Source organism: Phalangium opilio, unplaced genomic scaffold, assembly GCF_054372755.1.
Source record: "Phalangium opilio isolate 3A_F unplaced genomic scaffold, DU_Popi_V2 ptg000048l_1, whole genome shotgun sequence".
NCBI lineage: Eukaryota > Metazoa > Arthropoda > Arachnida > Opiliones > Phalangiidae > Phalangium > Phalangium opilio.
In genome coordinates this window covers 4,125,353-4,151,579 of record NW_028324170.1, presented here as the reverse complement: position 1 = coordinate 4,151,579, position 26,227 = coordinate 4,125,353, and the positions used below count along the sequence as shown (strand labels likewise).

Below are 26,227 nucleotides of genomic sequence, written 5' to 3'. Positions count from 1 at the left end.
TATCAGCACGAGTAAGAAAAACGTACCAGTGGCAGGCTGCAAGGAAGAGTCACCCGGTTGAATCTTATCGTCGGTGGCGATGTCCGCTATTAATTTCTCCGTTTCTTCCCGGTAACTTTCTCCTTTCTTTAAGATGGACTTTTTCTTTCCAGTTTCGGGGCTTAGGTTGACCCGAGGAGATCCATCGGCGTTCGTCGTCGGCTCGTTGTGTAAGGAACTTTTACTCCCGCTTTTCGTCAACAAGGAAACTGTCAACGAACCAACATCTAATTAATGCTAATTAATGATTGAAATTAAAAGATTCGGATGTAATACGCGACAGACTTACCGATATTGGGGAATGGACCCTTGATTCCTATCCTAGGTTTGGTGGCAGGATTTGGGACGATGTCGGTAGCCGTCCTCGCCGGCGAGGCGCCCAACGAATCCAGGGAGGATTGTTGACTGCTTTTCTGATTGGCTGTTGAATCGTCGAAACGGGACTTGGAACGTATTCCTTGTAGGAAACGAGGTTTCCAAGGGGATGGGCTAAACGTCTGCGGCGTCGCCCGCGCTTTGGCTTCTGGGGTAGGGGGAACGCCTACGTCATTAGCGACCTTTTCGTCGTCGTTGACGACGCTGTCAATGGAAGAGGCGCGACTGAGAGTTTGTTTGGGGGCGTTCCGCGCGTGTAAGGGGGATCCATTGGCGCTGGCTAAAGGGGCGTAACGAGGAGGCGTGGAGATGGGCGGGGGCGATAATGGGACGTTGACGAAAGGGTGTTGTTGTTGTCGCTCGTCCAGCGGGTTGACGTACAAATTACTATTGTTACGATTATTGTTATTATTGTTATTGATGACGTTGTTTCTGGGGGCTTGGTGCTGATTATTGTTGTTATTGTTGTTATGGTTGTAATAGGTGTTGTTGTAGGCCGAGTCGTCGTAGGTGAGATCGCCTTGAGAGGCGAAGATGTGAGTATTGCAACTGGCGTAAGTGTCCGAACTTTCTATACTTCCCACGTCCCAGCGATTGATTGTTTTCATTTCAATATTGGCACGAATATCACCGCCACTTTGGCTAGATACGTCTTGGTCGATGAAATCACGCACTTCCTGCAAAATGGCCATCCCGACCAAAGCCGTTAGGCCCACCTTTAAACCCTTCCCCCAATCAAAACCTAAACCTTTCCAACCCAAAACTCGATGAACCTTAGATTACGTCGCATACTGTACCGTGTCACGAGATACTTAAATACTCTTAATTTCAATACCTCGATGTCGTTAAAGTTTTTTTTTGTTTGAAGAAAGGTCTATTTAGGAACTTCTTCGTTGGGTTGTGTTGAGACGTCCGGGTCGCTGGTTGGTTGACTAGAACTCTCCTGCGGGTTCTTGGTTTCCATTGGATAGAGATAACAAAGGAATTGGATACGAGTGAAACCAACCAATAAGGAGACAGACAGAGAGATAGAGAGAGAGAAAACGCACACACACAACAATGGAAGAATTTGAAAGAAAAATAAAGATAAGTAGATAAAACGGCATTACTTAAGAACATCTACGAAGTATTTTCACACACAAACACACTACTAAGTCCAACTAAAATTTAAATTGGCTTAAATCATATTAATCTACATTTTCAATGCCAAATTAATTAATTATAGCAAGAGTACATTTAATAGGAGTGAGAAACTCAGTATGTTTCACACTCTTTGTTCATATACTCCTGACTATATTCATTTCTCGCAACGGCCAAATATTTTATAAAAAAAGAAATAACCAATTTCAAATTTTCATGCTATTCTAACAATCTACGATACTAGACTAAAAATAGCAGAAATAGTAAAGTGGGCTAATTAAAGTCTTTCTTTAAATCCTGAAAATAGGCTTAGAAGTCGGAATAGTAATTAGGTTTAGGAAAAATGTTACCAAAAGCTCAAAAAACGTCGTCGATAAATCATTGTAACTACATTATAAATTATTTTAAAATTCGTTAGTCTGTTACAATTTCACAAACACTTATTATTTTATTTACTTTTTTGTTTAATATTTGTTAATTTTAAGTTAAAATTGAAGAGACTAAAAGTAACATACTAACAATAAGTATGATAAATAGGGTTTGGTCCACACGGATGCGCAACCTAGTTCATGGCAACTTCCACGATACTAGCACCTTACTCACTAGCCTCATCCTCTTACAGGGGCTGTGTATTTATAGCATAAGTTCATAAGATGTGTTCCATAAGTTTGTCACTGGTTACTGAGAAGCATGTCATGAAGTGACGTATTTCATATATTCTTTTAAAGCGACGCCTGCTTAGGCGCTGTCAAAGGCTTAGTAAATAGGAAGATGAACTGCAAAACCGAGTGTAGTCAATTCTCGGTTGTCGTTCTCGAACTAGCTCTCAGTAAGTCTCTAGCATTACTAAATATAGGTTTCGTACTTATAGAACATAACATATAAATTTACGCTTCTAGAACTTCACTAAAGCCAGTAGTTTTAAATGACACAGAATATAGAACTTAGCCGACTAAAATCATGTTTTACTCGTAAACACAAATTAATTTACATATTTCATTCAATGTCATACTTATTGCGGTTACGTTACTTAGAAAGTAATGATAGAAAAAAGAGTCAAGATAAACCATCAGCATGCCATGCCATCAAGACAATTTAAAATGCGAAGAAAATAGTTCTTTCAGAAACGCAAAGCAATAGAGCCAAGTCAGAAAGAAATTTTAAAATTGAGAAGAAGAAGAAATTGAAAAAGGTATATAGTAATAGTTTGTATTCTTTTCCAATCGTGAGCAATTGACCTTTGTCGCGTGATTGTGTAGACAGGCATTTGTTTACAGATGTACGCGTTCACGTAGAAAATGTAGAAATGCGTGAAAATCTAAAATAAAACCCTCTGCAAGGGTCACCTTTTTTGTCAAACGTAAATAATAATAAATACGAGGGTTTTTGACGGTACAGTATGCGAAAACAAGGGGGTAGTCACTTAAAATTCGACGGAATTCAGTTATATTTCAGTATCGTGCTAAATATTAATGGAGTAGCTTTCCCCTCTGAAATAAATTTATTTAGGGTCACGGCATATCGGGTAGGAGTAAATAAAATAAAATTGGACAATTTCTCGGAACAAAATAGGATTTATAGACCATTCCATTAATGACACGGGTGAAGAGAACTTTACAGGGCGTAGGGGTGCTTCGAGAAGCATCGCAAGAGGCAGCGCGAGTTGGTTAGCCAACAGCGAGTATTGAAATCTGGCTCCATCTGGCGTTGCCTCTTAGCGAGTTTGAAGAGTGCCCCTCCGCCTGTGCGCGTTGGTTTCTCTTCTACAATAATTCCAGGAATGGTCTATTCAGTTAGGAAGAATGGGGAGACGGTTAAGTTAGGGCAGATCGATAGTCAGGTCCCCCTCGGTTGACCACCGTCGAGGTCGGTCAGTATTGATTATTTCTTTCCTTCCTCCACTTGACTCAATACCCTACGCGCGTTTCTTATTTTCTCTGGCATTTCATAAATTATTCTAGATCGTATATACCCTAGAGCCATTGGTTCCAATACCAAAAAAGGATGGGAGTTTTAAAAATTAAAATGACGCGTATAAATTGAACCATCCTCCAGCTTCATCAACGGTGTATCTTACTCAAACTTAATTAGGGTGGATTCGTAATTTCCAATATAACCAATTTTTACTTTGAAAGTGGATTTATGGAAATCTAAAATAGCTAAATTTCAACTTCCTTCCCCTCTCTCACTTTTAGTTATTTTGGCCCTTACTACAAAATTTCATCAAGAAGTGATATCTAGTTTATTAGGGAGAAGGTATAAGATGGCTAAGTATTCGCGCGCCATAGTCCCATCCCCCTTTCAAAATACAAGGGGGGGACGTATAAGAAGGATGGGCTATTTCGCCTCTCCTCAGTCGGAAAATACGTAATTTTCGTTATTTTCGTTATTCGCGTCGCGCTGACGTGAGTTTTCAAGAACCGATGAGATGCTGGTTGAAATTTAGAGGCGGGGATTAACTCCGGACCTATGTTTGGACTGGAGATAAAGCTGGAAATGTGGTGGCGAATTTATACCTTCTCCCTAATAAACTAGATATCACTTCTTGATTTCACAGAACATTTTAAACTTAAAAAATACCCATAACCCCTGGCCCCATGTTCTTCAGTCGTACCCCGTACATTTTCCGCTATGACTCAAATCTTTTCTTTCAAAATTAAACCATATGGACATAAATAACACCTCAAATTAATTAATTCATTCATTAAAACTAGTGTGAAATCGACGATTTAATTTTAAACGAATCTATTTTGTTTTTAAGATTGGTAATAAAATTTCACGGTGGTGCGATAGCCAGTAAGTAATAAGCGTTCAATGTAGTTTAGTGTTAATTTTAGGTGGATAGTATTTAGAGTGTTTTTGAAGTACAAGTTTAGTAATTTGTATTAGTGCTGATAGATTTGATTGCATTTCGTTCGTTAACGTATCGACTTGATGGACGACATGCAACGTGAATATTTGATTCGAAGATATTTTTGGATTCAAGGTTGTTTTAAGTTCAATCAAGAAAATATTTTAAATCTTAATTAGAGTGAACTTAATAATAATAGTAATTAATCGTGATTTTTTTTCATGCACGAGCTATTTTGACCCTATACTTTTCCTTCACTTAATAAAGAGAGATTTACGCGAATCAATATAGTCAAAGGCAAATATAAAAAATGAAAGTGCCCAGTATGATGTTTACGATTCTCGCTAGTATTCGCAATATTTTTCTTTAGCTCATGGGAAACGTGAATAACTAGATTGTAGCCTACGCTCTCCTTAAGCCGGATGCCCACTGAAAAATTTGCACGCCTGCGCCCATGTATTTCAATGGACGCACGAGCTTGAACCGAGTTAAAATTCCTCAGTGGGCATCCGGCTTTGCCAATACCTCACTTTCTTGTATTTCCATTTGCCTTTGATATAAGGAATGAATAGACGACGCTTTCACCAGTTAAGACTGTTAAGTTCCGGAGGAACTTTCTAAATATACAAATACAATCGCTTCTGAAATCTACCATTAAGGTTGGTTTAAGGGAAACAGGTCCTATAACCTACTGAGCTACACTAAAATTTCTATGGACTTAAGTAACGATGACAAGTCGAATTGTTGGTAGGTTTACCTGAGAATGGAACCCTTGTAGATGATTAGAGATGTTGCAACTAAGGGGGTTCATTCCTTCGGGGTCAGCAGCCCCAATGCCTCTGGCCTGCGAGGCGGGATTGTGCCCTTGACATAGAGGGTTTCCTTGTTCCGGTCCCCCCATGCCCGCCATTTCCAGCAGGTTGTTGGAGCTGGGGTTAATGACCCCGGGTGGCAGCGATTGAGCCTGCGAATCCTTCCGTCTCTTGACACACCCGCCAGCCATGCCGTGGTCGAAACTCTTAAAGCAACCGGCCCCCGTTTGAATACGGGCCGACTCGCCACCCAGACTTTGAGCGTCAACCTACACCAATCAAAATTAAACAATTAGCCAAGGAACTAATTCGTATTACTTCGACGTCGAAATCGGAATTCCCAAGAATTCACACGACTAGTGCGAATTCCTTAAAATAAGATTAATTCACGCGACTATTGCGAATTCCATAAAATAAGATTAATACACGAGACTCGAGTGCGATTTCTATAAAATAAGATTGGCACACGCGACTCTAGTGAGAATTCTATAACAATAAGATTAATTCACGCGACTCTGGTGCGAATTCCATAAAATAAGATAAATTCACGCGACTCCAGTGCGATTTCTAAAAAAACTCGCGAGAGTTGAGTGAGAATTCTTAAAAAATTCACAAGAATTGAATTCGAATCCTCGAGAAAATAATTCACGAGACTTTAGAGTGCAAGATTTATAATAGCTTTTGTCTAGAAAATTTTGATTAAATTCAAGTCATACTTCAAAGTAGTTACTTCGAGTAAAGTAGTATTTAAATATACTTATATTCTTCTATACTTATATACTATTCTTATATACTTCTATTTGATATCTCGCGAGAGGTTTGCTCGCAGTCGCTTTTTAAACGAATGATTAACGAGGATATACAAAATTCTTGAGTCGTCGTAAACTTGGCGAGGGTAGAAATTAATTGAGAGAACTCTCTCTCTCTCTACACACACACACACACACACACACACACACACACACACACACAACCATTGGCGTCTCTAAGTTCTCTATAATAATCCTTCTTGCCTTCAGTTTTCTTATCTTTAAAGGCGCCTTGCTCGTGAAAAATTGTCTTTTAAAAGATCAAGGGAGATCAAACGAGTATAGAAACTCAACACCTCCTTCGCAGAATAATTTAAATCTTGAACAAAAAAAAACATTTTTCTAACTAATGAATATTTCTAATTTTACGTAAAATAATTAAACGTAAAAATTTAATATATATAATTTATAAACGTTGACGGAAGACAGTAGTCAAAATTTTATTACTCGTGTAAAAATGAGGTTAACTCTGAAAATATAAACCTTAATTTTTGATCCATTAAAAAGCGATTAGCCCGGCCTCAGCCGCCTTAGCTCGGTTCGTGCCATGTCCGTCCTATTTTTGGACTGGTCACTAATTTCGTTGGAATATAGAGATCGTGCCCTACAGCTAAGCTGACATTTTTTTTTTCGTCCAAAAAGTAGGTTTCCGTTTATGGCAAATTTAGAGTGGCGGACGATTTTACTACGCGTTTCACGAAGTCGAACTAATTAATGACTTTCTATCTTGGTCTACAAAGAGTTTTGGGTGGGCCAAGCTAGTATATAGTTGGCCCAATTTTCCCTAACGTTTTTCATAGAGAATCAATATGAAATTTGGGTAAGGGAGCATAGCTGAATGGGTGATGAATACTTACATTGTGTCCAGTTTCGACTAGGACGTCAATGAGGTCCATGCTCTTGGCGAAGGCGTCGCGCAGGTTGACGTGGTGGAAAGAGACGATAGAGCCCTCGCGCTTGGCCTTTTCGAGGGCCTCTTTGCGCTTGATGGCTTTCTCGCGACGCATTTGGTTCTTATAGAACTCGGCGAAATTGTTAACGATGATGGGGATGGGTAGGGCAATGACCAGTACGCCGCAAATGCAGCAGACGCTGCCTACCACTTTGCCCAGAACGGTGGTAGGGTAAATATCACCGTACCCCACGGTCGTCATCGTGATACTTGCCCACCAGAACGTTTCTGGGATGCTCGTATACTTGGTGCCCTCTTCGTCCTTCTCGGCGAAGTACGCCAACGACGAAAAGATCATGATACCGATGGCCAGAAACAACATCAGGAGTCCCAGCTCCTTGTAGCTGTTGCGCAACGTGAAGCCCAGGCTTTGCAAGCCCGTCGAGTGACGCGCTAGCTTGAGTATGCGCAGGATACGCATGATCCTGAAGATTTGCACCACACGACGCACGTCTTGAAACGAGTCCGTGTGCTTGTTCGACTCGATCAAAAACAAGGAGACGAAATACGGCAGAATGGCTAACAAGTCGATGACGTTCAAGCCACCTTTGAAGAACTTCCATTTGTTCGGAGCCGACATGAAACGCAGCAAGTACTCTAGCGTGAACCACGTAATGCAGACCGCTTCCACCATCGCTAGATTGTGGTTATCGGCTATTTGGCCGAACTTGTCGCGCTCTTGCAGTTGCGGCAGCGTGTTAAGTGTTAAAGCGATTGTCGACAAGATGATGAACAAAATGGAAAGAACTGCCACCACCTTCGCGTCGACACCATCAATACAGATACATGAATAGACACTCTCGTTAACGTTTTCATTGCCTCAACAGATAGACATCTCTAAGTCTAAAAGGATGACTACTAACGCTAAGTTCTACAAAATCTAACACTTAAAAAGATTCTAAGAAATAGTTTTCACTAATAAGATCCAAATTCAAACTACGATAGGAAAGAGAGAGAGAGCTGTTAGGTTTCGATTAAAAACTGCAGTCAGGCATTTCAAAAATGTTCAACTTCCTACGTATACTTTCCATTAGAGAGACAGAGAGAGAAGAGGGTGATTTAGTACAGTTTTGGGAGCTAGTTAAAAGTTATACTACCTATATAGTTAATTCGGTTTACGAGATAAAATTTCCCCCGCTCGATATGTCAAAGGTCAAACGTCGAAAACTGTAGTAACGAAAGGGGACAACAGACATTTTTATTATTGAAGAGATAGAATCCTTAAACTTTTAAGCTTTGGCTCTCAGTCTCTATTCGCCCGAATTAGGCTTAACAACCATCCTATCAAACTGGTTGGCGGGAAACGAGGACGGTTATCATCGGACATTTTTGGCGCCAAAAGTAAGGATAAGTCACGAGGGGAAAACGTTAACGAGGTGATATTAGCGGTGTAGGATTCGTAATAGTGACAAGCAACGATGGAACTTACGGGGCGCAAAACTATAGTCGTTTGGGTGGGCGGGAAAAATTGTTTAACGGCGTTCAGATTACGGAAAGAGTCTTAAAAAGTAACGGCGACTCAATGTTCTTCCATTAAAACCAAAAATATAACTAATCGGCCAATTAAATAATTTCCCTGTTAATTAAAATATAATTCAAATAGGCTGCGAACGGTTTTAAGCTAAATTCTAATGATTGTAAATTAAATATGACTAGAATTAAGCGTTAAAGTTAATAACAATTGACTAAAAATAATCGGTATCACAAAACCTCCCATTTTAATATAAAATTAACAGCTAAAAACGAAATTTGAAAACAAAGAGAGAAAACATTATTTCAAGCTATAATTAATATAGAAAATCTAATTTCAATTAAATTCAAATAACCCCTAAACTTTACAACTATACGAATACGAATATTCGTGCATATAAACATAATTAACAACATTAAATAAGTAAACAATTAAAAACAAATACTTAAAACAAGCTCGCAGCCTATATCGATTAATTGAATGGTTTTCTTTTACCATTACGACATAAATATTTTCAACATTGAACTAAATAAAAAAATAAAAAAACATTGAAACATTTAAAAGCTAGCGAACATATTTTAGGGTGGGTGGGTTCAGGGGTCATAAGGTCGTTAGCTTATAGCGCCACTTCACATTGCGTAGAGGTAGAAGAAACGGTTCACTGGATAGAAAAACCAACCGTGTGCAATTGCCAGAAGTAAGAAAAAATGTGCGTAAGTACGACAGAAGAATGGAATACAGAATCCCGACGAAAACATTTTTTCTTTTCCTAGTTAAATCACGCTAAGTAGAATTAAATTAACTTAATTATAATTTGTTAATATTCTCCGTAGCGAATTTTACTAGGTAGGGGGAAACGAGCTTGTACCCTAATAATCTAAAAATGAATGTTTAGGATTATGTTTATGTAAAATTATTGGAGATCTTCGTGTCTCTAACGTGTATTTTGTTTGTGTAACCTCGTATTCGTGTTTTTCGTAATGTGAAAAAAAATCGACCTTGAACATGTGTAAAAAGTCGTAAACCGCGTCTTGCACATGCATTTTAGCAGGTGTAAGGTAGCGTTAACCCAAATCCCATCCACCATCATCGTTATATTTTTGCTTAGGAATAATTTGATTGGTTAATTAGTTTTCGGGGTTGAGTTTCCACTTGCAGAAAGGTTTTTTTTTTTTTAAATAAAAATCTTAATTCTATTAATTATTTTATAATTAAAAATCAAACTCGCGGCGAAAAAGCCATTAAGTTTCGGAGGCAAAAGAATTATAGGAAAAAAAGGTTAAAGATTAAAGTTCATATTAAAGCCACCAGAATTAATTTAAAAAAAGACAATTAACGTTCAGAGATAGTTAAGCCACCATCACCACCACCAAATATGAACACATATCAACCAAAAACACCACTCGGTTAATGATTACTTGTTAATAAACACGACGAAAACAAAAGGTTATATGAATTAAAATTAGGCCTAACCTATTGCCTTTATGGAAATACATTGCGCTTTTAACCCCTACCTTAAACACTGCAGAAAGTATTTACACTTAAGGCTAATTGCTAAGCCGATTCTTCAGGAACGAGGCTTAATTTCATCCCTAATTCTTCAGGAACTACGCCTATAATTTTAACCTTATTTCTTCAGGAACTACGCCTATAATTTTAACCTTATTTCTTCAGGAACGAGACTTAATTTCAACCCCAATTCTTCAGGAACGAGACCTAATTTCAACCCCAATTCTTCAGGAACGAGACCTAATTTCAACCCCAATTCTTCAGGAACGACGCCTAATTTCAACCCCAATTCTTCAGGAACACGCCTAATTTCAACCCCAATTCTTCAGGAACGACGCCTAATTTCAACCCCAATTCTTCAGGAACGACGCCTAATTTCAACCCTAATTCTTCAGGAACGACGCCTAATTTCAACCCTAATTCTTCAGGAACGACGCCTAATTTCAACCCTAATTCTTCAGGAACGACGCCTAATTTCAACCCTAATTCTTCAGGAACGACGCCTAATTTCAACCCTAATTCTTCAGGAACGACGCCTAATTTCAACCCTAATTCTTCAGGAACGACGCCTAATTTCACCCTAATTCTTCAGGAACGATGCCTAATTTCAACCCTAATTCTTTAGGAACGACGCCTAATTTCAACCCTAATTCTTCAGGAACGACGCCTAATTTCAACCCAATTCTTCAGGAACGATGCCTAATTTCAACCCTAATTCTTCAGAACGATGCCTAATTTCAACCCTAATTCTTCAGGAACGACGCCTAATTTCAACCCTAATTCTTCATGAACGACGACTAATATCAACCCTAATTCTTCAGGAACGACGCCTAATTTCAACCCTAATTGTTCAGGAACGACGCCTAATATTAAGCCTAATTCTTCAAGAACGAGGCTTAACTTCAACCCTAATCACTAACCTTAATCATGGGGCTCGTGCAGATCGTTTTCTCTAATATTTCTCTAACATATATTCAAATTTAGACGTTTATTTCGATCACGCTAAGACTAAAACATCCGGAACGAACTCTTCCCTTAAGTTTCAAAGAACGACCGCATTTACGCATTTTCCTGATTTGCCCCTCATCCCTTCACCTCACCGGGTAGATGAATATTTTATCGGAGTCGTAAAAAGGCAGAAAATATCGATTCTTATTTCTGTTGGGAACTATTTTTTTATCTTTTTAACCAATGGAAGTTCATAAAAACAGAGACATTCACCGTTTTACTACTTTACTAACGAAAAAGCGTGCAAAAACCTTCCGCTTTCCGCTCTCTCTGGAAAAAAAGAATTGGTCCTTTCAGTCGTAAAAATTTGTCAAAAAAAAAAAAAAAAAAAAAAAAAAAAAGATTATCCAGTTAGCGTTTTTATCCAAAACTGACAAGGAAGAAGAGATTGGTATTTTATAGGTGGGGACTAGAAATTGCAGAGGAATTATTGTCAAACCCTAAATCCCCCAACACGACATTATCTTTTTGATTTAAAACCTTACAACTGAGAATAATCGCTACGCCTAAATCGAAAAATTGATGGTACACAGACGTTTATGCAAATTTTAATCTAATATTAACATAATTTCATAAGATACGTTACGTAAGTTTGTAAATGGTTAGTGATAGCTTGTCATGAAGTGACGTATGTGAAACGTCATAGATTCTCGTAAGGAGCTGTCAAAGGCTTTGTACAAACTAATTAGGAAGATGGATTTCAAAACCGAGTGTAGTCAATTCTCGCTTGTCGTTCTCGAACTAGCTCGAGCTGTATGTCATTACGAATAGTATAGGTAGTGTGATACTTATGGAACATATCTTATAAACTTATGGTATTAAGTAGCCAGTTCTATCTTTAACTTCTTACTATATTGGAATATATTTTTCAGTATTCTGAAGTTACTAACCAGTTCTATCTTTAACTTCTTACTATATTGGAATATATTTTTCAGTATTCTGAAGTTACTAAGCTTATTTCTATTTTAATTGTTCTTTTGTACGAAAAAAATAAACGCTAAGACTAACTCAAATTGACGACATTTTAAGCCTATTTTGAAATTTCAAGCCGCCTCATTTCCTAATTAATCCTAATTAAACATTATCTTCAATACCTTTAAAATAGTTAAGGCTCGTTCATCCCCAATCGAACAATCGATTTTGATTGGTTTGTTTCTATACGTGGTCCCCAATCACTTTTATTTTAAACGTGATTGAAGAATGAATTTCCCACCATTTTCTCACTGCCAAGAATACCCTAAACTTTATTTCAAGTTAAAATGGGTCTATAGATGAAGGCGGGAAGACTTCTTCCTAAAACCATAGCCTGTAGTATTACCTTCAGTACAACTTCAAATTGAACAACAATAAACGCAAAAGGAATTCAATACCTACAACTTCAACAAACCGCTACTACCACCACCAAAAACTATAGTAAAATAGACCATTTCGAACGAAACCAAGGGTCCAATATTGTTCTAGGCTTTATCGATACACTTTAAAAGATACAAGGGTGGTAATATTTCGTCTGAACATATTTTTTTATACAACGTAGCTTTTTACCCCAAAACGTGTTTGAAATGTTATATACCTAAAAACCTAACATTATTTTATATTATATCGATTTTAGGTTGAGAAAAGGAAGGAAGGGGTCACTCTCTGCTTTTATCTATTGGTCCATTGGACTCGCCTTTTCCCAAAGAGCAACCCTTATCTAGAAAATGGTAGACCTAATTCAACTCGCGCATGGAAGACAGATTCTAAGGTCAGTACTAAGAAAAGTACGCCGTATTATTGAATCCGAAATCATCTAGGGTCAAGTAACAATGACATTAGGGTCGCGGTGTAGAGTGCCTTGGTCAGCAACTTTTATACTTGACCATTCACTAAAAGACAGCGGTAGTTTTCGACAAAAAGAGTTTTAGCGTTGGAAAATACGCTAGAATTTCTCATTCGGTTATTGATTAAAACATTTAGGGTTGAACTGAACTAGGGTTGACTGACAAAGGTACAATCGCTCTATTAGAGGAGGTATTGGATCCTTGCCAATATGATGCTATGGCTATATACACACACGTTTCAACGAACAACATTGCTAAGCCTAATTTGAAATATTTTCTAAGGCTAAAAATATCACAGTAATGCTTTCAACGGTACCAAACTCAATTGATATAGTGCATACTGAAAATAATATTTATCAAAAGAAAAAAGTATTTTTTCCAGAACTGTGGCAAATTTAAATGGCTTGAGATGGTCATAGATAAAATGACCCCTCAGAAATCTGACCAAGTAAAAGCTATCTCGAAGATATGATAGACAAAACATGAGACACTAATCATACTTCGTAATGCTTGAGACTAACTGAGAGCTATAGTTCGAAAACGACGTGGTTTTGCAGTCCATCTTCGTATTTAGTCTGAACTAAGCCTTTGACAGCACCAAAACCAGAGGATCTATGACCTACGTAACTTCATGACAAGCTATCAGTAGTAACCAGTGACAAACTTATGGAACATATCTAATAAACTTATGATAATAGTTATCAAACGGTATCAAACCAATCAAATCTAGAATATAAGACAACTCCTGTCGCTTAAAAAGCTATTTGAAGTTTCCGTCTGAAGGAACCTTTAAAGGACTGAGGACACGACCAGTAGTAACCAGTGACAAACTTATGGAACATATCTAATAAACTTATGATAATAGTTATCAAACGGTATCAAACCAATCAAATCTAGAATATAAGACAACTCCTGTCGCTTAAAAAGCTATTTGAAGTTTCCGTCTGAAGGAACCTTTAAAGGACTGAGGACACGACACGACTGGACTATACAAGACTATCAGTAGAGGTTTAACTTCTAAGATAAAAAGACTAAAAGAGCGTATATAAGGAATGATAGGTGACTGACTAAAGAAAGATACTTTGCGATGGAAAAAAAAATCGGCCTCCGCTTTTAGGACTTGTCCTTAATGTCTTTCAGCACGCCATACCGACTAGAAACAAGAAAAGATCATCCTGGACTCATTTTGGGAGCTGGACTGACTTTTCTGCACAATATGCTGTTCTATACGAAATAGAAAGTAAAGACACAAACAGGAACTAGCCCAACGCAAAAAAAAAGCCCAAAATACACCTATTTTAACTTTTTGTTTTCAACCTTCAAGGTTGAGCCCAAGCCTTTTAACTTCTTAAAACAACTCCTGTACTCAAACGGAATTTCAAATAGAAGAAAAAAACAGCTCAAAATTCATATTTGAATTGCTAGTGTACAATTTTTGTTAGGTAAAGAATACACGTCTTAAAAATCACGCAATTCCTACGGTGGTTTTGCCATGAACGTGACCTCTGAGGAATGATGCGTCATAAGAAAGAAAAACTTTCACGGACTTTAATTCTAAAGCGGACCAGTAATTTTTTCGACCCAAACATATTCAGTGACCTTAGGGGAGTACATTCCATTTATTTTTCCAAGTGCGCCTGGCTTTAAACAGTACTGAACGACCTTGATATACTAAAACGCTAACGATACCCTTACTGGTGTATTTTCCATCCCCTAGAGTACATATAAGATCCATGTTCTTACAAATAAGCTTGTAGTCTGTGAGCACTTGAAGATACACGATCCCAAAACTGTGGGTTTCAGACGAGAGTTATTTCTGGACTAAATACCACCAACTATATGTCCTAACTCAATTGGGAGCGTTCTTCTAAATGTATTTGATGTATTACATAAACAAACTGGATTTAACATTCTACAAAAATCCCCGCATGACGTAACCGTCAGTCGAGAGGCAACTCTTCAACGAAACTATGGGAGATCTTTCTAAAAAAGCCATAAGGGATAAATAAAGTTCTTAAAACTGAGTGGTGCGAGGATTAGGTTTTTCCTTAAGTAAGACCGTATCTTCAAAATTGGATAGGTTGTTGGTACGTGAACCAATTTTAAAACCAACTATTAACCGACTGCAGTTAGGTATTTGCTAGTGTTTTCAGGTTTGGTATAGGATAAAAGCGCAACATATATTTGGTTTTTATCAAGTTTGTTAATACAAGTACAATTTAAGAAATACAATTAAAAGATGGACTTCTTCAACGATTGTACTTGTACAAACTTGATGGTAAGAACTACACGACGGTATTTGCTTAGGTTAAGTACTTATGGATAGTCGGTAGGATGAAGGTTGTTGTTGTTATTATTGAACTTACCCTCGCTGGTAATGACGAGGTTGGTTTTTCCAGTAAATCCCAGAGGAATTTCTGGTACTGGGCGCAGCGGCCGTCGCCAAACTCCTCTTCGTCTCTTTGCCTCAGAGATTCCGCTTCTTTCCTCATTTCTTCGTGAACGTGCTCTTTGCGTTGGTGAAATTTGTGTTGGCAGCAAGACTCCAGGTACAATTCATCCACGCCCCAATACTCCAGATCTTCGCTAAAAGCTAATACGCACATCTCCTCGACTAAATGAAGCTTCCCAGTGCGATAAAAATTAAGAACGGCGCTAAAAGATCTCGGATGTCGATCGAAAAAATATTCATTGTCCACCAAGCTATAATCGTCGCATAATTCCATGATGGCTTCGTGGGTATTGCACTCGCGTAATCGTCCTAAACGCGTATGCGGTAATCTTTCCAAAGTTCTCCACAACACTTCTTGACGCACCCCGCCGACGTTAATCGTGACGCGACGATTCAAAGCTTTACTGCGCATAATCATAAAAGGTTCCGGCGGTAAGGATGACATGGATCTCGAGTGCGTTCTTTCCATGTTACTCGCGGGTATAACGCCACCGGGAAGAGTTTGGCTGTATTGTAACGCGGCGGGGATGGTGGTGACCGGGTTGACGCCGGGGTTCCCGACGGCGGTCAAAGCCAAGGCTTGGGGTCCCGCGGGCCCTTGATGGTGAGAGAACGTCATCGAAGCCGTGTAAACCGGTGGGGGTATGACGGACGACGTTCCGTAAGGCTGGGCCTGCATATTGGCTGGACCCTGAGGGGCCATCGGGGTCACCGCCAAAACGGGTGGTGCCGAATGAGGATGGTACGAAGATGGTGCTGGTGGTGGTTGCGTTAATGGAGGTGGCACCGGTGGTGACGTCACTGCTGATGCCGATGAAGGGGGTGACGCAGCTTGGTGGGGCCCGCTTGAATCCTGCTCAGTACCCGTCATCTGGGTCAAAAAGTCACGAGCTCTTCGCGCGCGATAATATCTCCGAATAAAAACTGTTAAACCGAGGCTTAACTAAATTCGAACCGCACAGCCGCTATTTATTAAAAAAATCACAATTGTGAATCATCATATTTCGTAAGAGTTAGGCTTAATGAAAACCCGCGTGGTAATACAAAATTCTTTCAAATTAACGAATGCTTTAGTATATTTTTTAATAAAATTGTTATGTTTTTGGCTTAGGGAATGTATTTGTACGTAGTTTCATCTATTTTTCCGAAAGGTTTTTTTCTGTTTGTTTGTTTTTTTGTTTAGTGAAATGAGAAAGGGCGGGAAAGGTTAGAAGGTTGTGTTGTTTCCGCTTTATGGACCGACCGATATTGGAAATTGGGGTTATGGGTAGAGGTTTAGGCAAAAATTAACAACTATTTGATTTCAAACTACTTTGGACCAAATCACGCACGCGCACGTGAAACCTTATTACGTCATTTTCCGTGGAAACCGTTTAATTCGGCGTAGAAAATATTGTCGATTTGTATAAAAAAGAAATTGGGGGGTCAGCTATAAAGTTAAGACATTTTTATAGTCTTAAATACGTTACGAGAATGGGGGAGGTCTTCTGTCTTCTCCCACCTCGCGTGACGTATATTTTCCGTTTTTATTTCTACGTCACGAACATGGTTAAAGTCGATTTTTCGGGCAATCCGATTCCAAGCCCTATCAACAGAAAGGTAGTCGTCCACTCGCTTCCAATGGACCTGAGGAATATAAAACGCAATTACATAGTCAAAAGTTCCCACTTTCAGAATAAAGAAAACACGCCAGGCACGAAAACGAGGCTTAGCAAATATACCCCTACAATCATTATCCATAATCCTGTATAACGAAGATTGGAGGCCCAATTTAAAATGTTTATTATAAAGTTTTCCATTGGAATTTTTTCTGGAATAATTTTATGGTTACCTGCCTTGAATTGCAACTAGGTCTATTGGCAGATTACCGCAGCCAAAAGTCTGGTGTTGACCCATACAACAAAGACATTAATTATGGCGGACTAAATCTGGTGGATTGGCCACTTTGAAGCCCATACTAACGTCTTTGTGGTCCACAACCACATACCTCATATTCTGTCTTGACGGTTTGATTTCAAGAAATTTACCGGGCATCTAAAATTGGGCGCAAGAAAACCAAATCACACATTAGGCTTAAGGCCTACAATTTCAAAATAAAAAAAATAAACCGCGCAGAACACAGCACGTGCAAATACACGAGAAAAGGAGTACGTGTAATTAGCTAGGAGAGGATACTTGCTCGGTTAATAATAAGAAGAAACACTATGGGTTAAAGCCAGGTTAAGCTTATCATTGAACTAACTAATAAGCTTAGACAAAAAAACTATGCCCTGTAAAAGAAGCCCTACATTTTAAAATTAGTCCATTTTTTTCTTTCTTTCTTTCTTTCTATTATTTCATTTTAGGTTATAAGGTCGTGTTCGCGTTATTTTAAAAATAATTTCGAGGACGTAAAAATCACCATCGTTCGATTTTTTGATTCAGATCAGGACCCGTCTTAATTTTGATTGCAAACACATTGTAGTTATTTGTCTAACGAGAATGAATTAATTTCAATTTTAAAATGAATATTACGAGAAAAACTCTTCATCTTACATACAACTATCGAATTTGGACAGAGCGGAACTCCGACATTATACTGTCGTTATGTACAGCCTCTGGTCCAAAACCAGTTAAATAATTACCTTGGACTAGTCTTTAAATTCAAGAAGTAGGGGGTTTACTGGACCAGTTTATTAATTGTAAATCTATAGGATAACTAAAGGCCTTAAAGGGGGGGGGGCAAGTCTAAGGACCAGTTTATTCTTTCGGACACTATTGGGGGGGGGGCAGACCAGAGTCCAGGTTATTATTTCGGACACTAGGGGGAGAGGTCACTGATCCCAATGACTAGCTTAAAACATATTCTTATTTCCAAGACTGGTCCTATCCATTGTTAGTTCTACGTTTGGTTTTCCCGTTCGCCTATAAAATAATATTTTTTCGCTGGGTCTAAGCCTTTAAAATTAAGAAACTTACGTTTTCAAAAACCTCTATATTCATGTAAGGAATCTGTATATTCTCTATAGAAGAAGAAAAACTCCTCGAGACGAGGGGTCTAGGTAGGTAAGATTTTCTTTTGGGTTGAAGCCAGAATAATTCATTTTAACAGAAGCGTTTATAATGACATTTCGGATTCTCAAGCTTCGATAGACTGTTTCAATTTAAACAGCGTGAAATTTTGTTTCACACTTAAGGTTACGCTATAATTAATAGTTTGGTAGATAAACTTCTTTATCTTTTATGGCGTGGCTGGTTAAAATGTAACTTATACAGCGTGTTTCTGATAAGTCTAACATAAATTAAGGGGGATGTTCTTTGGGTGCACGATTTTGAGTCGAAAATGTAACTTCTATCACCATTTTGATTGCTCTAAGGGTCACTGTTTTCAAGTTAAGATTGGATGGAGTATTTTACGGGTGACCCCTTAAATTTCAATTAAGAAACTGAAAGAAAATGATTTCTAATTCAGTTAAGGGGTCATCCCTAAAACACTCTTAAAATCATAACTAGAAAACAGTGTCCCTTAGGGCAATCAAAATGGAGATAGAAGTTACATTTTCGACTCAAAATCGTGCACCCAAAGAACATCCCCCTTATTTTATGGATGCAGACTTATCAGAAACACTCTGTATATTGAGAACAATAAAAAGTATAATAATACTTCATAATTATGGACTTTAGTCACACTGACTGACTCAAATTTTATTGTACTTTATTTTTATGTCCAGTCCGTATTTTAAATAAAAATAAAAATTAAAATTTCTGCGCAATTAATTTCATTTGTTCGGCTGTATTTTAACATACAGTAAATTTACAGCATTTCCCCTAATTAATTTGCTTTAATTAAGTTTAAGAGCTAAGAGCTTTAATAGTAAATGTAGTATATAAATATACGTAGCCTACTTTTAAAATTGATTCATTTGGCCTAATCTAAAAATAGACCAAAATAAACTAGACTTTATTTCAAAAGGGACGCGACTTGAACACCGACTTTTATTTAGAAACTCTTAAAGTTCTGGCTCTGGAAAACGTTTGGAGAAACCCTTTGAACACGTGATAGCCCTAGTTCTTCCATTTCTAACGACAATAGTTAAAACTTAAGCCATGTTCACACTTACATGAGAAAAAACCGGTTGAAAGAGAGTCAAAACGCTTACAAAGTGTGAACAAAACTAATACTCAAGCCTTTTGGAATCAGGGCCGGAAATAAGAAAAATTTCTTACAGGACATGTGTCCAGTGACCCCACCCTCCCCCGCCTTTTGACTGGAAAATTAGTTGGACCTAGTCCACTGGAATTGTGCAAAAATAGTGTCGCATCTTCAAAATTTAATAAATCCTCAAAATTTAATAACTTAATGAGACATTTTAAAATTTTATTGGACAATGTAGAGTTTTCTGTGCTCATTTCCGGTTGAAATCGGTTCAAATTGGTAATGAAGTGTGTTTCAAAACAAACTAGTTACTAGTTGTCAACCGACACCCGTGTAAATGTGAACATAGCTTTAGGGTTACTACAATCAGTAAAAATATCACGAGATAACGACTTTTCAATAAGAAACCTAAACCTTTGACCCCTGGCCTTCAAAACTCACTCTGAAACTGTTACATCAAATTCTTTTATACGAAAGATAATAATCCAGCTTAAAATATTCTTTTGACTTTTACACAAAAATAATCGAACCATCTTTTGAATTCCCTTGATTGAGAGAGAAAGTGTGAGGGGGCGGGGGGCACGGGGTCATTGGTAAAAGACGTTTTGCCGGCTTAAAAGGTAACGGGTTGATAATCCTTATCCCCAATAAGCTTTTGACAATAAAAGAAAACTCAATTCCAGCAGGACCGAGAAGAAAAGAGGGTCATTGTCGAGATGTCCCGATAGTCCTTGCAAAAGCCGACAGAAATTTGTCTGCATGACTGGTGGGACTTTCTCTCACTCTCTCACCAACTCTCTCTTACTACCTATACGCTTAAAGTACCATTAACTTGGCGGGAGGGACCGCTAATGAGAAACGCCGTGTGAAGTCCAAAGCCTTATTCAATCGACAGGCAAAATATCACAAGAATTGTAGCTCATAACCGCGAGAATATTATAAACCCTTTAGAAAAATGGATTTTGGTGTTTAACCATCTTGTTTTCTTTACGACTGGACATATACAACAAGATTAGATGTCGCTTCAAACAATACAGACGAAATTTATTGTGTGAGGGTCACTTTGAAGCCCTCTCTAACGTCCTTGGATCTACATGCCATCTATATGTTCCGTACTAAAAGGGTTCCGTTTTTAGGCATATACTACAGCTCACTTGATCAAGTCGGGTTTGATATAATAATTCAAAATAAATAAAATCTATGAATTTTGGGAAAAAATTAAATCCCTAACTAACTTACAAAGTAATCCACGACTTATCAAGGTTTCCCAGCCTATACGTTCCGTATAAACCCCGAACTAATAGTAGGAAATTAATTCTAATAATTAATAAGTTCCGAGGTGCAATGTACTCCCGTTTTCAGAAAGTTTTTTTCTTATTTTTCTTTTTAAGAAACAAGTTCCCACTTTTTCATGAGAGAACAAAACCGCTTCACACTCTCACACTTCTTCAATCGAAACTCGATTATTAAATTTAGAAAGCTCAATTCTTTCGGGTTAAAACAATATTGGGTATACCTAAAGTTACGTCCTTTCTGAGGTTGTAAAAGAATGTAGAAGATACGAAAAAAAAAAATAAAGAAGAGAAAAAGAGGGCCACCCTCGTTTCTAAGCATCTAGAAAAGCGAGGGATCGTGCCAAAAAACGGTCGCTATTACGCTTTTAGAGAAAGAAGTGTGTTTATGTGAATTATCTATTGGCAATGTTTCCCGCCAGACCTGAATCTGATTCATTGTTAAGATTGGGAGCGTTGAGCCGTTGACAAGATGTTAAGATTGTCAACTTATATACAAAAAAAAAGAAAACAGATAACGCTCGCTTACTTAAATGGCGGAAATTACTTCCCACCATTTTTTATACCAAGGAGTACGCCTAAATGGTTCGCTTTCTTACTAAGCATCGCTGCCAAAAGGGTGCAACTTTGATCGCTACAGTGAGTTCATTTGTTAAGCCTAATTTCTCGTTTCAAAATGTGTTTCGTCGAAGTATTAAACCTAATTTTGTTTATTTTAAAATATCCAAGTTTGAATTTGAAATAAAACTAATAAGCCTAAATTTGACCTCGCATCGTCGCACGTGATATTTGACCTAAAATAAAGACAATTACCTTAAAACCAAACCCACTAAGCTTAAATTTAACCTATAACTATTAAAATTATCATAGACACGAAACTCATTAAGCCTAACTTGACCTCACACATGACATTTACCTAAAGCCTAACTTCCTAAGCCTAAATTGACCTAAAACCATGGCAAATACCATAAAAAAAACCTTCACCGCTAAGCCTAATTTAACCTAATATCAATAACACAAACATACCTAAGCCTAATTATGACACTCACGCTAAGCCTAAATTTGAAAACACGAGAACTACCTTACGTCTCCGAGACACGTTATCGAGAAAGAAAAGGATTATAATATAGGTAAGGGTAAACTTTAGCATAAAAAAAATTGTAAAGCATATTCGGTGCAGTTGTATAAAGAAATAATGTACCTAGAGGCCAAGGCTTAAAAAAAACCTTTCGATAGTAAACAGTACACTGAAAGGTCTCTAGGAAGCGAGCCTACGTAGGCTCTTGTCAGGAAAGCGAAAATCAATATCAACATATTCTTACACGGCTTCTTTGAAAACACAACATAAAAGCTATAATATCTAAATCTAACCTTAGTAGGTGGGGGCGGGGGTCTTTAAAATAACATAGGTGTAGAAACAATATAATTGCAACTGAAAAAAAAATAATTAAAAATAGAATTGGGAATTTAATATTAAAAATTTGGTAGAACGTGGATCAAAGCATTCGCTTTAAAAACAACGAAACCAAAAAGAAATCCCTTTCGGTGCATTGGAAAAAAATCAATAGCTTAAGCATTTTCTTAAATAAATTTGTTCAGGCCTATTTTAAGTCTAAAATAAATTTAAATTAAATTAAATTAAATAAACGAACGTAAAAAATTTGCGGTAAAAATTTACTAATTAAATTTTACCAATAAGAATTAATTGGAATTATACAAATTCACCGTGTATTTAAAGATAAATAATATAGAAAAAATATTATCCGGAGATTTAACCATTAATTAAATAAATTAATTAACGCTTAAACTCATTAAAGTTATTCCAAAATCAAACATGAAATTATATGAAAAAAAAATTAACATAGAATGATAGGCAAACATTCAATTATCCTTAAAATTAACTCTAATTACTAGTTAAAAAATAACCGATACTGATCAAAGGTATAACGCGGAGCATTACTGGTGATTAGACTAAATTAGGCCTAATTAGGCATATTAATTACGAATTAATTTAATTTTAAACGTAAATTCCATTGAATTAAACGAAGAAAAACACGTTAAAACTAACTCACTTTGAGCCTTTTGAAGAATGGTTAGGCTTAAGGCGGTAGTAGTTTCTGTCAACGGTGAGACCGAACTATCCAACGGCGTTGATTCGACCATCTTTGCTACCTCGATGAAAACCCTAGCTCGATATTTTGCTTTTCAAGAGAAATTTTGAGAATTATTCTCGGAATATCACACCGTACCCAAAATGTAATTTTACATCAAGGAATAAAAAAAGAAAGAAAAAGACCTAAACATTTAAAATTAAACTTGAGTGAAAGAGAAAGAGAAAGAGAAAGAGAGAGAGACAGATAGAATTCACCGTTCCGTTATATATTCGCTTAGAAAACTCAAGAACGTTTCTCTCTTCTCCGGAGAAGCTCTGAAGAGAGAATTTTTCTCTCTCTCTGAGAGAGCGAGAGGAGAGGAGAGGAGAGAGAAAGACAGGAAACGAATTTCTCCGTATTCTCTCGGTGTTGGAGTTACTCGGGTTCGGAGAGAACGAACGCTGGCTTAAAACAGCGCCATGACATACATGGAAAAGGGATATTGGAAATTTCTCCTGCAGGAGTCGACTCTGGAAAAGCGCGCCCTAGCGGTTAACTTCGATTTGGGAGTAAAAAAAAGAGAGAATTATATATCCTCCCTCTCTCTTTCCTCTATCTCTATAGGTGTGCGTGAATTTCCCAGCAAGGAATTCCTTTGTGAACATCATCCTTAGCGCATCCCTCCCAATGTGGTGTGGTTTCTCTTTTTAAATAATTCAGGATCAGGAAATAGTTCTACACCTATTTTGTACGCGTAATTTATCCAACTTTGAAATGTAATAACTCTGGTTTATCTTCACTTAAAGAGGTGCGGTTTGAGGATGTTGTAGCCCAAATTGTCCTCTATACAATGATATTAAATATATTGTAATATATTAATTAAATCAAGAGATAATTGCGTTTGAACTAGAAGTGAGACGATATCTTTCTCTTGAACCTCTAATTTAAAACGTTATAACTTTAGTTTAACATTACTTAGAAGGATACTCCGTGAATTTGGAATAGTCCAAATTTTCCTCTACTCAATAATGATTCTAATTAAATTGTCCTACATCAATTAGGGTTAACGAGGCGATATTTTTACGAGCCTGTACCTCAAATTTTAAATGTCATAACTCTAGTCTATCAAAAATTCCAGGAAAATCCCTTAAGGCTACAATAGCCCTAATTCTCCTCCATCCAATGATACTCGAAACTTGGACATACATCAATCAGTGCCGGCGATATTCATCATTTAATAATAATAATAATAGAGGTTCAAGTTTCGAAATCGTTTCAGGGGATTTAAAAAACGATTTCTCTGTAGTTTCTTTTAATAAATAGGCTTAAATTTAAGCCTATTTTACCGGAATCACTCAACCTTGTATTTACACGCTTATTTCTAAGCTCTGTCAATCAAATATGGGTTGATTTCTAACGTTACACTTAAGTCATAAGAATGACCCAATGTTTTTTTTTCCAATTTCTAGATATAGGCTTACGGACCTAAGCCTAAAAGACAAGGACCAAGAAATAACTTCAATCTAAGGCAAGGGTGAAGAAATATGACGTAAGCAATTACCACCGTAAATAGGGCGTGCCGTCCGTCCGTCCGTTACAAAAAGAAGAGAGCTCTAAGCTATGATTCAACAAAATGTATTCTGTAATTGTACTTAATGGAAGACCCCCCTTATTCGCTGACCAGGTGAGGTAACGCCAACTCAATGTAGATGACAGTCACAGCTAGCAACAAGAACATTACATACACACACACCCTTCGCAGACAAGTGAGAAGCCACAGAAGTACAAAGTATCAACACACCACCCGGAGTCTTGTGGTGTAGTTGTTGTAATAGCTCCATGGATAATTGGTGAAATTCAATCTTGATATTGAAGGCGTTATTATTCCAATGTTTCCCCATTATGACGTCAGTACGAAAATAAAATTTTATGTAAATTTGTACATCAAATAACAGGATGATGTTTTTAAAAATTCATAATAAATTATTAATAAATTATTAATGAAGGTTTAAAAATTTTTAAGAAAATTAACTCGTTAATGGCTTGAAATTTTTTTAAGAAAATTAACTCGTTGCCATATATAATTTAACCCCCCCCCCATTAATTTAATAAATTAAACTAGATTTAATTACTAGTCAAATTAAATTATTTAAACTTAACTTTAAAATATTCGATTTAAAACTAAAATTCCAAAAAAAAAATTATTTTGCCCCTGTAAGATTGTTTCTCCCTGAACACGAGAGTGCAGCAGAGTAAACAGTTCTACAGGCGTTCACAGGAAATACATTAGAAAAGTTTTACCTATTATTATTTTATTTTTTTAATTTATTATTATTATTATTAAGACATAATACAGATCCAAATTTAAATTCCCCTTCAGTTAAACATTAAGCTTGGAAATTATATTTAGTATTGCCTTCGATACACTAGAACCTTAACGATCCCCATGATCTTGAATATACAGGGTGTTTTTGAAAAGTCCATCAATAATGAAGGGACGTGTTTATAGGAACATTTTGAGTCGGAAATGTTCTATGACTATTTTCCGTCCGAGCCACTGTTTTCAAGTTGGAATTGGAGTAATTTACGTATGACCCCTTAAATTTAATTAGAAAATTGAAATAGAACTGTAATTTAATTAAGGGATCATCCCTAAAACATTCAAATCATAACTCAAAAACAGTGGCTCGGACGGCAAAATGTCATGGAACATTTTCGACTCAAAATAGCCCAATAAACACGCTCCTTCATTATTGATGGACTCTTCAGAAACACCCTGTATATTATTATATATATATTTTTGAATCAACAAAGCTATACAGTCCAGTTTATACTATTCCCTATATAGTAGTTTATTTATAAGACACAAACTGTTCTTCACTATCTAGGGTTACTAGTCAACCCTACCTTGGAAAACATGCACCTGTTTCTCAAGGCGAAACCTTATTTCTTCGCGCCACGAAGCGCGTAAGATAATTAAGTATACAGGTCGGTTTTATGCTTTTCTACCTGTGGTCTGCATTAAATTCTTGACCAAGGCTTAGCTGGAGAAAGAGAAGGGAGGCGTGGTTGCTAGCTAATAAGCTGATTAGAGAGAGAGAGCGCCTTGCGTATACGATGCCTTGACCGCTTCGAATAATTTTTGACCCATTTATGTAACCGCTGCACGATATAGTCTAGATCTTCCCCTGTAAAATTTTCCGCCATTTTGGAAGAAAGGGGAGGGGCCAATCTTAAGGCTGTTAATCTTCGAAAATGACCCAACTTCTACGGATCAATCGGTTAAATAATTGAGAGTTTTATTCGATTAATTCAATTTTTATTCGAATAAAACAAGATTAAATAGCGATTACCGTCCTAGAAAGTTTTCTTTTCATACAAACTTAATTTACGATCAGTCTCTAAAGCTGGAGCAACACATTTTTCACTCTTTACCGTGTAGCAAATATTCGCGACATCGCTCCGAAGT

At 37.2% G+C, this 26,227-nt stretch overlaps 1 protein-coding gene across 2 annotated transcripts in view; it reads right to left on the bottom strand.

Moving 5' to 3' along the window:
* LOC149673804 (uncharacterized) overlaps positions 1–26,227 on the bottom strand; it is a 33,004-nt gene that overhangs the window by 4,124 nt on the left and 2,653 nt on the right. Inside the window, exons 1-6 of one of the 2 annotated variants that reach the window (XM_089839533.1) lie at positions 22,738–23,012; positions 15,153–16,864; positions 6,884–7,735; positions 5,163–5,486; positions 329–1,091; positions 27–248 (exon numbers count right to left, since the gene is read on the bottom strand). In XM_089839533.1, coding sequence (XP_089695659.1) covers positions 27–248; positions 329–1,091; positions 5,163–5,486; positions 6,884–7,735; positions 15,153–16,109 — 3,118 coding nt within the window. In that variant the 5' untranslated portion in view covers positions 16,110–16,864; positions 22,738–23,012. Of the gene's footprint in view, positions 1–26; positions 249–328; positions 1,092–5,162; positions 5,487–6,883; positions 7,736–15,152; positions 16,865–22,737; positions 23,013–26,227 lie in introns of those variants that run through there. The other variant, XM_089839532.1, reaches the window with a different exon arrangement.